This window comes from Amblyomma maculatum, chromosome 10, assembly GCF_055883805.1.
Source record: "Amblyomma maculatum isolate TAMU_Amacu chromosome 10, ASM5588380v1, whole genome shotgun sequence".
NCBI classification, from domain to species: Eukaryota; Metazoa; Arthropoda; class Arachnida; order Ixodida; family Ixodidae; genus Amblyomma; species Amblyomma maculatum.
This window is the reverse complement of record NC_139353.1, coordinates 17909111-17922952: the sequence shown is the minus strand read 5'-3', so window position 1 is coordinate 17922952 and position 13842 is coordinate 17909111. Positions and strand designations below refer to the sequence as shown.

The 13842-nt window shown below is 42.4% G+C and overlaps 1 protein-coding gene across 1 annotated transcript; it reads right to left on the bottom strand.

The window, feature by feature from the left end:
• Positions 1 to 1033: 1033 nt before the first annotated feature.
• LOC146175708 (uncharacterized) lies at positions 1034 to 13584 on the bottom strand. Its single transcript, XM_084582076.1, has 8 exons — positions 13315 to 13584; positions 9244 to 9293; positions 8149 to 8230; positions 5927 to 5955; positions 5554 to 5608; positions 4832 to 4875; positions 2130 to 2223; positions 1034 to 1509 (listed from the first exon to the last, which is right to left on the bottom strand). Exons 1-8 carry the CDS (start codon positions 13352 to 13354, stop codon positions 1370 to 1372), a joined length of 534 nt encoding a protein of 177 aa, XP_084438202.1. The 5' UTR covers positions 13355 to 13584; the 3' UTR covers positions 1034 to 1369.
• Between the last annotated feature and the right edge of the window lie 258 nt (positions 13585 to 13842).

The following is a 13842-nucleotide window of genomic DNA, read 5'->3' as shown; positions in this document are numbered from 1 at the left end:
TATGCAGCGTATCACTACGTGGTGTCATATATGAACTCATGACTTACTAGGGGCAGGAATAACACGGAATAACGCGAAACTATCGAATGAATGCAGTTTTACGCTCTAAAGATAGCTTTTTTGGATATCCAGATGGTTTATCGGTCTTTTGATGTCGAGGTACAAATTTTGGCTTGCATCATAAAATTAATGAATCGTGTTAACTAGTAAGCCGGTTAATAATTCTGATAGTTTACCACTTGCTTACTTGAATGCGATAAGTCCTTAAGGTAGGCGGCCGTTAATATTAGCCATATCGTTTTTTTATATTTTTATAGTTTCAGAGACTCGATTCCCCTCGGCGCTGTGGTTAAACGCAACAATGAAGTTCTTCCAGTGCTCCCTTTTTGACAAGTGCGCGCTACGAAGCGATGTCAGTCACCGCACGTCACTTTTTGACATATCTGCCACGTGATTTTGCCCTCTCCGGCCCGCGCTGTAGTGCTCGCTGCTGTTAACTGCTCTGACCCGCGTAGGAGAGACGCCATATTAGAGGTGTGCTACGGATGGGTGTGTGTTGATTACATTTAACGTAGCATCTCTGTCACCAACAACGACGCGCGATGCTTTGGGAACCAGTAGAAACTGAGCGGCCGCAGACATCGCTAGCCACGCCAACGTGCTCGTGTTGCACAGTGGCGTGCCGATGTCGTGTTTCTTTTCACAGAATCTCTAGCGAAGGAACACACGTGTTTTCCTTAAGGAACCGGCGTAGAATATTGGTGCGTTTCTTTTTTGCATTCACGAAGTTCTTGCATGCACCGAACACTTGTGGATTCGTTTTTCAACGCTTTTGAAATCTACATTTGAAAAAAAAAAAATCCTTTCCGTGTTTTGATAGCGGTAGCAATAACTAATTATTTGGCGAATTTTATGTGGAAGATATACATTGTACTGGAACTATGTTGATTCCCAGTGGGTAGAAATCAGAGATGATAAAATTCATGACAGCACGGACTTGAACAAGGGGATGAAGCAAAGCTTTATTCTGCTGATCAGCGTTTCGACTAGAAGGTTCGTCTGCATACACCAAGACTAAGACGATCGCTGTTGGGACTTATGGTCAGAGAAGGAGGCTTTCCTTAAGCCTTTTGTTCCTCTTTTTATGGCAGCGACATTAAAAACATTTTGCTACTGTAAATGTTTGCGTCAAAAATTTCTAGCAATAACTTCTTGGCTTGCTCGTCAGCACCTATGTGCATGAAAGAAAACCTCCGCTCGCATTTTCATTGGAATATATTTATTTGTTTCTGCATGTTTAGCGCTTTCATCGTTTGCTGCCTTTTCTAAATATGGTGTATATAACAAAAAGTGCGAAAGATGTGGTACTTCAAGGTCCGGGGCTGAAAGTCGGTGGTGTCAGAACAGCGGTGGCAGATCTGCAGCCATCGCAGCTATACTTTCTATGGGCACCCATTTCAGCGATGGCATTGGGACCGCATGCTCGATGCTGCTTAGTTATCTTGACACCTGCGCAGAATGGAACGGCATGAACATAAACATCACGAATAAAACAAACTGGTGTTGAATACTCTCTTATGACTTAAGAAGTGTTTTTGGTACGGCTTCATTGACCCGGGTTGCCATGTGCTGCTGAGAGCGTATGCTAACTTTTGTACCTGCACAAAGGCTTTTTTTATTTGAAGTGTCCGGTATATTTTATTAGAATTTTTTAGCCAACAAAAATATGAACGCTTGTTACTAGCTTTGAAGCCTAGGAATTTGCCAGAAAGAAACCAAAGTTTGAGAAATGCATTGACCTCTTGTCACGGCTACTCCAGTGTTGTGTTTCTACCTCTGTTGTATCGCACGTACCCACGAGGGGGATCATTATCCAAAAGCCAATTATTTGAACTTCACCGTCCTCGTGATAGTGACCTTTTCCATATAATGCAACAATTTTCACGCCGTCGCCCGTGGCTTTTGTTAAAACTGCACTCAGACTGATATAGATCAAACATGCAAAGGTTTCACTTCTACCAGAGCAGCCACGTGTAGTGAATCAAAATGTAACGTTTTGTTTAGATTTTTCAATTGCAGGAATTATTAATTTAAAGAAATATTAAGGATAGAGGAAGACGAGGACGAACATGATACTTCGTGGGTGTGGTAGCAGGGGCATTCGTAGCAGTATATATTCTGGAAGACGTAGACGCACACCTCGCCTTCTTTGCAGACGGGAGCCTGTGGGAAAAAAAGTCGTAGGGGATGAGTACAAATTCATACGATGACGCAAGCGTTATAGCCATGGTGTTTGTACAAAATGCGATGACTGACTGCGGAAGAAATTTGCGATCATAAAATGTGTCTATTCATCATAGCACTATAAACCTTCTTTTCCGTGTTATTGAATTTAAGGGGTGATAAAGTTTATCAGTACAGGTCTCTCGCAACTAACGCCTCTCCCCTTGCAAAAAGAATGGAGAAATTTTCTTCTCTTCATGTGGCACGTGACCCTACCGCGTACCAATCGTGTTATGTGGCAGGTCACTCTTCTTACCTTCCGAGTGACAAAAGCTTCAGAATCGCGACATCGCTTTTTGGACAGGTAGGATATGCTTCAAAACAACGCTGTCATTTTTTAGCTAGAGGCAAAAAATTTTGAACCGCGATAATTCTTTTTTTTTTCTGTGGTGCGCTTGTTTGTGCTAATGCAATAATAAAAAAAAAACTTTAGAGGTGGCTAAAGCTCCGTCCCGTTGCCTACTAAAGGCTGCACTCAAATTATTTGAAGACATTTCTTTATCTGAAACCCGGTTAAATACATGAATTTCAAGACAAATACTGCTGCTTAGTGCACTACCCCTAACGAAAGTTTCGTAGACATATTGTGTCGTTGCACCGATTGTGAAAACAGCTCGAAAGATGTGGACGAACGGGAGGGATGCACATGACGAGCCTTGTACCGTCTTGATAAAATATTGAGCCTGTATTCTGTTTTGATACATCGTAAGGCTCTTTCAAAACATATATCATCTAATGGGAAACAAGCCGCTCAGTTACAGGCTTTAGTATAGAATTTGCTACTACTTGATGATGCACCTTCGTATTAAACGGGGCTCTAAAATATCTGAACACTCTCTCCGGAGAAAAAAAAAGCAGTGACAGATATCCTTTTAACATGTAGAGGGGGCGGGAGGAGGGCGGGGAGGGGCTTTGCTCAGTCAACATTAGCTTCGTGCGGCACAGAAGACATAATATGGCGAGGTGAGGGAGGTTACACCGAACACATCACGTCCTACTGTGCACAGTTGCGACACATATCACCCAAGGATTGAGCGTTAGATGCACAGACTTATAGATTCCACAAGCTCGTCAACCCCTCCGAGGCATTACTACTTCTTCTCACAAGCCGTTTGCAGCACTACAAATGGTAATGGCAGCCTGTGCCAATCACAACAATGCGCACTACATAATCGTGTTTCCAAGCAGCGGCCACGACAATCTAAAAGTGAGTAGTGCGACAGACGTATTGGAACACACTTATGTACTACGCGTCATCCTGATTGGGCCGAGCCATCGCTGCTTTTTGTAGGGATGGAAACAGCTTATGAGACGGAGTATAGCTTCGCATATATACGTCCGGGGCTAAGGACAGCACTCGCTCATTAGGTGACGTATGAGCGAATTAATTCATCTGCCGAGTTCCCAACTGGCTATTGGAGCCATATAGCAGAGAAAGGTGGCTTAGTTTGGGATTAGTATTAGAGTGCATCTTACAACAGCTCATGAAATGCTACATCGCGTGGGTGTCCAGCTGCAAAGACCATCGCAGGCTTTTCCTCTGAGGTGATCCCCTCTGTGTTGGAGACCCTTGCGAAGGAAGCTAGGGGGGTACAGAAGCGCAAGGTGCCGGACACATTCCTATCAAACCTTGCATCGCCTAAAAAGGTTGCTCAGAAAGGTGACGTTCCGGTGGACTTTATTGCACCCCCCCCCCCCCCCCCTCCCTCCTGCAACATAAAGAGGAACGCTGGCTGGCCTGCGCAATAAGGTGCCAGGAAGGCGCTTTCTTAATCCAGTGTCAAGTACGTAGACAGCCCCGTCCTGTGCAAGCGTGTGGCCGTTACTGGATACCCCTGCCTTGTGGAAAAAGCTTCATTGGACAAGCTGGGTGTTGCATAAACGTCAGACGTCAGGAGCTTCATGAAGGAGTAGGCACGTGGACGTGCGGTGGGATGTGCTCGAGCATTGTCACTGCTGCCATTATTGCACGCCTCGGTTCAGGGAAACTACAGTCTTAACTAAGTAGCGAAGTGTACGAAGCCTACTGTATAAAGAAGGAATCTGGCTCTTGTGTCAGCAACATCTCTGTCAGCTTACCCGGTAAAGAGTTTTTATATTTTCAAAGAATGCTGTCCCTATCAGGCCGGCGTGCCAGTGTTCTTTGATGGATGTATGCTAGGTTACTGTGTGGTTGTGATGACTGTATAAATGCGACGCACCTTTGTAATAAACCCAGCTGAAGTTTATTACATAGGTGAAGAAGTTTGTTTTTTATTCTTTAGCAGAGGCTCGAACGTATACTACAGTGCGTTGCGCAATAAATATCGCACTGTGAAATGATGACACTCAATAAACGTTTGCATGTTCTATCGGTTCCCTCGGCATATATCCTGCAAAACTTAGGAAAGCCTTTTTTGTACTAGCTCAGAATTATTTGTACTAATTCGTACTAGTTTCAAAGCACATTTACTGACTGAATTTGTTCTCCTACTATTTTCTGCGCACTGTTGAGACGGCAGAACCGGAAAACATAAATTTCATGGGCTTGCAGACGAGAGGTACTCACTCGTTCACCGCCGCATCTTGTGTCGTGGTTTTCTAGGATGATGCCTGAAGTAGGAAAACAAAACAAATGACATCATGTAAATTACTGAGAACAGGGGTGGGGTAGAGGAAAGGCAGGTAGGATACCAGAAGGACAATTCAATCGGTTACCTTATACTTGGAGCGCGAGATAATAAGCCATAAGAGAAATAGGGAAGGGATGGTTCATTGGTTCGGGTGACAATGATCAATTCATAATAGCAACTAACAGAAACGGATAAATAAAAACACGGGCAGAACGCAAACGTTCGTAGACAATATAACTTCACGCGAATGTTGCGCATGCGTACACTCAGGCGAAACTCGACTCTGAACTGAGTTGTGGGGGTTTACGCTATAAAACGGGACATCCGGGCGCAGACATTTTTGATAAAGGGGCGTTAATACTATTATGAGAAGACGACGACGAAGTGTTTCCTTCCCTTGCCTCGCGGAAAGGACAAGGAAGGGATGACGAAGTGGGACTGCTTTCGCGCATGCGCATAACGGGCGGCGCACACTCACGCGAAAATCTGCTCTGACACGCATAGTGTAGCTTTACGCTACAAAAATTAACTGTAGATACTACTGGCAACTGTAGTCAGTGCTGCCATCTTAGAGTAGCTCAGAAAATTTTGGTGGCGTCGTACTTTGTTATAGAAGGATGGTAATGTAAAAAAAAAGCACCGAATAACATTTTCTTACACTCGAAAGGAGATTTCGGGCAGTCTTTCTGGCGACAGGTGTAACCATCTCGGCACTGGAAAAGAGAAAAATATTGTGTTAACCACTCTGCACTAAGTCGAGGACCATATTTTGAACGTCGCAACTCTTAGACGGAGACGATATGAGCAACAAATTCGATGCCATTAAAGGATGCGTAACGGAAAGTAGCAAGAGCGCTGGACATATCTGCCCGGTTCAGTTACTCAATCAGAGACTGCTTCAGTATGAACGGCAAATTATTGTTATTCCTATTCCATTTTCTTGGCGGGTACTCTCGAAAGTTGACAACGTGGACCACATATGTCTCAGGTATTGTTAAACAAGGGGTGATAAAAGTGTTTCAAACACGTACCGAGCAGGTCTGACCACCGACGTTGATACCTGTGAATGTAAGTGGAATGGAAGTTATATTAGTATCACTCTGCTGATTATGGTGATAGCTATAGTCGGATATAACTCAAGTAAAAGGCGGCAGATACCCTGCAAGGAAGCTCTGCTGTCAACAGCATCGACTGACTTCCTTCCAATTTTTACTAAGTTGTAGTTGAGCAGAAATCTCGTGAAAATAGTTACTAGTCGGCGGAACGGTGATCTTCTGAATTTAGTCTAAGCTGTTGCAATGACAGCTTAATGAAGGAATTCCTATATTCCAGACGTGTTTAGAGACGAAAGCAGGCAGGTATGATTTTAAGCCATCGCTTCATCTTAAACAGCCTGATTGTTTCAGGTGTATTCGAAAGACAAAGACCTATAGTCAAACTAGCAACATAAACCAAACAGCTCCACCTTGTGCAGAGGTTTGTCGTTCTGGAAAGATTTCGCGCTTTATTTTTTAACGTACAAGGGAAATACAAATACAGGACGTCTTGCGAGATTAAATGATATAGAAATTGAGATTGACTAAAAGATGGCCCATTAAGATGAAATTAGTCTGCAAAGTTGCAGTCAAGCAGTTCTTGACATATATCCTCATCATCAGCGCGCACGCACGCACGCACGCACGCACGCACACACACACACACACACACACACACACACACACACACACACACACACACACACACACACACACACACACACACACACACACACACACACACACACACACACACACACACACACACACACACACACACACACACACACACACACACACACACACACGCACACACACACACACACACACACACACACACACACACACACACACACACACACACACACACACACACACACACACACACACACACACACACACACACACACACACACACACACACACACACACACACACACACACACACACACACACACACACACACACACACACACACACACACACACACACACACACACACACACACACACACAAATATTAATTTGAAGTCAATCGAAGACGTTATAAATGTTCTTCTCCTCAAGTATGTGCTGTTCAAGGCAAATACTACTCTCACCAATTGGCAATTAACACCGTACCGCGCCAGTTGCTGCAGATTTATCTCCGTAAATTTCGCATTCTTGTCATCTGCATGACTTCTCGAGTTTTACATGCTCGGATTAAGGCCATTTCATCTTCAAGATCTGAGCTAGCTTATTATTAACTCCCATTTGTTCCCAGATCTACTCTGCCCACTCGCTGTGTTTAAACCTTACCCCAATCAAGTTTTCCACACTCCACTGTGCAGTCTTCAACTTGATTTCAAGCGTTTTCGTTAGCCCTTCCCTTTGTGCTCCATTCCTACTCAACAGCTCACCGCCCTTCATTAACTCTTAGACTTCTCCCAGACTGTAGAACATTCGATTAAATTTGTGGCGTTTTTTTAGTTCAATTTGCTCGCGTTTTCCGTTTCAGATTTCTAGAATGGATGGTGTTAGATTGAGCTTGATTAATTCAGAACCGCTTCTAATAAATCGGATAGATTCTAAACAAATGATTTTCCCTGCAATTCCGAATGCGAGCCGAGGTGTCGGTTACAGTCGAGGATGAGGCTTTGCAATTGCCATTGCGCTTTCATGCTGTGCGCATGCAGCGCCCGTAGCACCTTCGTAATGCATGTGTCATGTTACTATAATTTTGGTGATTAGCACCAGCGTTCAATGGGCCTGCGAGCAGCATGACAATACCATTTCTGGTAGCGGCTTGTTTGGATGCTCAACGGGCTCGCCAATTGGGACCTCCTCGTGATGCGATGGCGAAAACAAAGCGGGTGGACGAAACAAGTATCCGCCGCAAATATTTTCAAATGCGCTGTTTGTCACTTAGATCAGCGCTATGTAGGATGAAGAGCGTGATAAAGAAGGATCGAGCACTGAAGACAATAATGAATGAGGCCGGCCCAAGACGTGCCAATTTGATGTGAGGCAAACAACCAGGACCTCTAACTTTTACTAATGAATGTCTTATTCAAGGATTTTCGATTTTTTTTTTCGGTCGGCTTACATGCGAGGGAATAGTTCTTTTCTTCTGGCCTTCAACTGGCTGGTGTCGCCTTAGTATCAAGGCATGCCTAGATTCAAGTAAGTACGTTACACGAAAATAATGAAATGCGGCGAGAAACATTGACCGGTACTCACAATAGCTTTGCGTTTGACAGCTGGAGCCTGAAGTGTAGTTGTGGTGAGGGACGCACACTCTACCTCCAGAGCAGTCGCTGTTCTAAATCGCATGAACCACATCATTGTATTGAGACTCCTCACTCGCACTGTTCAAATTCATGCTCCGATCTTAAAATGACAGAACACTGACCGAACGTGTAATGAGATTATGATTAAGATGAAAAGATCTCCCCTTGTACAGTACAGATAGAGCACTATAATATCCAAGAAAGGAGGATTTATAATTTTAATTTGGCACTGAAAGTAGAAAACAAAAAACACGTCTGAAATGACTTCTTGCGACGAAACGCTGTCATGATCACTGTGATACCCTACGTGACAACCTTTTAGGAATATGTGCTGTCTTAACTGCGAAGTGTTCTTTATATGTAATAAACAGCGCGAAGGACGCTGAGCAACCAACTAGGTGCACTTTAAAGCTTGTTCTTTATTCTCTGCAGAGTTGTTCACTTGTTTTATTATACTTTGTAGTCTCTTCGGTGCACTCTTCAGTAAAAAGAACTCTCATTTCGCATCATCTATGATGTCCTTTTAGCGTTTGTCACTATACATGGCGCCACAGTGTTTTGAATTCATTGGATGCAGCAGAAACTACTCCGCACTAAAACTTTTGTTGATGAGGAGTACTTTCGTGTGCCGTAACAATCTTCAGTGTGGGAGCTAAAATAAACGCTATTGTGCACTAAAATTATAATTACTAACCGGCGGGGGAGATTTATATACGTTTTCAGTCCATGACTTTTGTCTACGCCTCTGGTGGATAATATATGAGATTTTGGTCCAGCACCTTTCTCGACGCCAAATCGTCATCACGGTCGCTGCTGGTGGTTTCCTGCATCGGTCTACATAAATCGGACGCATTCACTGATCGAAAAATTCTCGTATTTTTTTTCTACAGCGTTTCTAACAAAACCACTGCTGAATCACGCTCTCAAAACAAAACGTTTTGAATTGTGCTGAAAAAAATGAACGCTTAAGGTGCTGTGTTCTGTCCCTTTGACAATAAAAATTCCCGCACATTGTACAAATTCATTGCATGCTGGTGGTATTTACCTTCATGCATAGATCAGTGCTGTTTGCAGAGCTTCCAGGTGAAACGAAGGCTGAAAAAAAAAATCGCGTAATGTAGTTCATAGCATGGGTAGCAGGCAATTTAATCGCTCCAAGTGAATGCAAAAACGCAACAGTAAACAACAAACATTACTTCATTTGCAGTCAACTGTCAGACTGCAAGCGCGTTTGATGCATGGAACGTCAATTCAACCTGCACATGACAGTCAGGTAAATTCCGCACCAAGAGCAGGGCATCAGCTTTGCAAGCTGACATTTGAGAATATGCTTATGTTGCGACGTAGTGCATTGAGTAAAAGCGGCAATTGCAAAACTGATGTTATTTGGAGGCAAAGAAAATATGCTCACTGTAGCGTAAACACAGACAGTTATTTTGGATTCCCATCCGGCACAGATTAACCGGGAAATCATTGAGGCCAGGCATATCATTCGATTGGGTGCAAATTGCGTTAGTGAACCGTCAATCGCTTTAACAGATAATGAGGTTGAGTTTCTTGAACGTGGTGTGTGTGGGGGGTTATCATGATTCACTTGTTTAATGTGCGGTTTGGTGTTGCTTGGCTGGGTTATATATCTGTGTGTTTTCTCCAATAAACTTCAGTTGTGAGTCAGCGCCCGTCCTGTCTGTTCTTCACCTCCGTGCACGTCTTTTGCGCTGTTTTTCTATCATGTCACCATACCAACTCGCCCAGATGTCTCTTCTTTTGTAGCGTAAACATTTGACAGGAAAGCGTTCACAATATGCATTATTTCGGGGTAAGGATTTTAATAAATGTCGACCACTTAATGCTAGTATATCCTAACTCCTCCGACACGTCCCTACTAGTTTAGTACTTTAAATAAAGTTTGTCCCTGCTACTACAGACCCCATTTCTAGCGTTGATGTTTCGAGGGATCCCAAGCATCTACATTTGCTCATTACGTTCTCTTGCCGTTTAGCGTTACCATGATAAAGGAGCGATTATAATAGAGATAATTTTTAACTCCATAAGAACAGAACTCAACAGATAATTTCTTAAAACTTTCTCGTCATTATTTTGTTACGTTTTCTAGACCGTAACGCCACAGTTACACTTTATGCACATGATGGTGAAACGTGTCGATATGCCCGTTCCTAATGACTGCCCATAAGATGGTACTGATCCATTGCGCACAAAGTTGCTTCATACAATACGCAGAAAAGAAATAAACAGCTATACAAAACAGCAAAGCATCATTTCAAGCAAAGCATTTCAAGACTGTTACCGAATGAGGGTTGTAGAAGCTAAATGCCTCGAGCACGGTCATTATACTCTTAAATATACCACGAAGACGTTCAGGCTGGTCACTTTTCAAAGTCATATGCCTCGAATCAGCTGCGATTGTATTGCTACCCCGAATTTCATCTTAACAACGTAGAATGGTCGCCTGCCTTTAGTGCGTTATTTCGGCCAGTTTCCTTCCAAGATAATCATTCCAGCGTTTCCATTGTGAGAGAGCAAGGTTAGCAGCTCGCAGAACTAAAAATCATCCCTGCAGATTCTGTAGAGGAGCTTACCTCTGACCTCAAACGGCAGCTTCTCCAGATATATAGATTAACATAGGTTAACAGTTCGCAGAACTAAAAATCATCCCTGCAGATTCTGTAGAGGAGCTTACCTCTGACCTCAAACGTCAGCTTCTCCAGATATATAGATTAACATGAATTCCAACTTAGCAAACATTTTGCTACTTTCCAACCACCATTGTCAATTGGCTAAATGTCTGCTGAATAGAACACCCCCCCCCCCCCCCCCCTCCTAATGTGGTTAAGGTATTTAAATCTACTTATAAACAGTTGCTTTTCAACAATACACCAATTTCTCTAATTCGTATGTGCTGCAAACTATACTATCGAACAATAAGCCCACCGACAGCTTGAATCTAGGAATTTGTTTTTAATCGTTGGCAATCTGGAAGAAGTTGCCGTGGCAACGCACAGCTCTTTGAATTCAATAATTCCATGGAAACTAATATGAATTATATTCTACGTAGACTGGAAGTTCAAGATTTTTCCACCATTAAACCGTGCTAAGTACAATGGGTTAATTACTAAAATAATATTGTTCCGGTCTGACTCTGTATCAGTGTCACGAATATGTTAGACACTCCACCCATAAATTTGTAAACGACATTTGAACGATATGAACTGCCAATAAAGCTAATCGAAAAATGGAAAACATAGTCCTCATCCATTGCAGAACAGCGCAACGACAAAGATGCATAGATACTAAATATTAAGACAGCCTTTGCGTGTCTATGGCCCATCGACTTTGCGCTGTTTACCGATGTTGAATGCATACCAACTCGCACAAATCTCAACATTACTCATTATCAGTTTATGCTTCATCGCGTATTTTTGAACCCCTACTTTTCCAGGTGTATATTGTATTTCCGTCACATTCCACTTTGTCACATTTCAGCTTACCTTATGATGATAGAAATTCCTAGCACAAAATCAGTAACACTGGTCACCGCTTTGTACATCAGGGTGTGCTTCATGTAAATGCAGAAATAGTGCTGTGCTTGGTGTTTGAAACGCAAGCCATCAAACTGTACGTTGGTTTATTGATTATGTTCACCTGAAAGCATAGCCCATTTGACTTCGCCTACTTGTTTTCAAAGATAATTTCAGCCATTTTGCAAGTCTTCAGAAAATTTGCTTCACTTAGAATGAAACTTATGGCATTAAAGAACTGGCCTCAGTAAATTATTTTATTTAACACTCAGTCACCGCAGCGAGGATACCCTTCATCTGTATGATCATCATATCAAAATTTCCTGATTTGCTTGTTAGAAGTGACTCGAGACAGGGCTCTTAATCGGATTATTGGCCGAATAAACAGAGTAACTTCTAACATGATGTAAATAAAGTAAGAAATTTCATTTCAATACTTAGGCACCTTCCGCGCCGAAGTCCTTTTCCCTGTTTCTCATAAATATGCTCATAAGGGAAATCGACAGCCGTTGACGCTCGAAAGACCTTTATGTGCCCAGGAGACTTCGTAATACTGATCTTCTGAATTTTTTTCGATAAAATTGAAGTTTTGTGCCAAATATTCAATGCTCTTTCAGAAAGTTTGCTTCTATTGCAAACCGAGGATCAATCAACAAAAAATTGCTGACGTATTTTGAAGCCTGTATTCTTGGTTGGTGTGTTTATTTTAGGTTGGTTTTATGACTCTGAAACAATCTGTGTTCATTTATAGTAAATAACATTATATTTTGCATTGCATTCTTCACATTTTGATAACTCCTTTATAGTGAGCTTGCACATTTGCGGTCATTTCTAACACGCAAGTTTGTAACCGCCTTACTTGCGGGCCTTGAAGGTAGAGATAAATAAATCAATAACAAATAATTTATTAAATAAACAAATAAATGAACAATATAAAATTAAATCATTACGTTGTTTTTCATCTACTTTGTATTTAATTATCTTTTCCCCTAAACAGATTTTTTTTACCAATGAAGGTGGATACCAAGGTAAAAATTAAAAAAAAAAGGAAATAAAGTACAATCCCCAATGCTTTCCTTGGCCTCGCCGACTGTTGGCTTCTTTCCTTCATTTATGTTAATAAGGCACATGTTTCACACAATGATATTTCGAGCTCATTGTCTCTTTAGTTGTTCATCGAGACCGGTATGACATCATTGCATTTTGCAGTGCAGTGAAGTAGAAGTATTGCTAAGGCAATACTGAAAACGTGATTATGTGAGACAGGTTAAGGAGTGATAGGAAGAAAAAAAAATGAAATTGCTGAAAACGCACATTCCAAAACTGTTCCGAAAGCGTGTTGTAAAACGTGAGTGGCTTCGAAAATTTAATCAAGTTCTCGTACAGCGAAGCAACTCAAATACACCAGCATCGACAACTTATCAGTATTCTTTACTTGTTCAGTTCAATAGGCATAGCTTAGGAACAAGCAAAATAAGAAGATATTTTACGATCAATGTACCCAAACAAAAGCCCACTTTAGTGCCAAGTACGACACATTTCGCATACTTAGAATAAAACGATATCTTGTCACTCACCTATTAGTGTCAGTGCGATAGCTGGAAAGATGGTGCCCATTGCAGAAGACGTAGCCAATTTAGGTAAATCGGCACGCGTTGCTATATACCAAAGTATATTCCTGGGGTGGCGCGAAAAACGTATAATGGTCCCCCTTAACGCAATGGGTGCTCACTGGACACACTCTCACGAGATGCCGCGCGAAGCTTCCGCGGGAAACCCACTCAAAGTCGGTGCTTGAATTAGCCTTAACCGCATGCAGGCAAATCCCAGTCAGAGACATGCACATACTAGGCGTCATGCGCGGGAGAAAGTAGTGCCTTCTCGCGTGACGACAGTCTGGATTTTGATCAGTAGTTAACTACGCCGCTCATATCTGTGTTTAAAGATAACGCTAATGTTTTTCGAGGCTCACTCAAAGCGGAAATCCCGAGAATAATGCAAGAAAGTGCATGCCGCGGCGTGATACAAAGTTGGTGTGGTCTCCGAGGCTACCTCGTCTGGCTATCTGTGCTTGCGTCAACGGCCTTCTTTAATGCATTGCATGT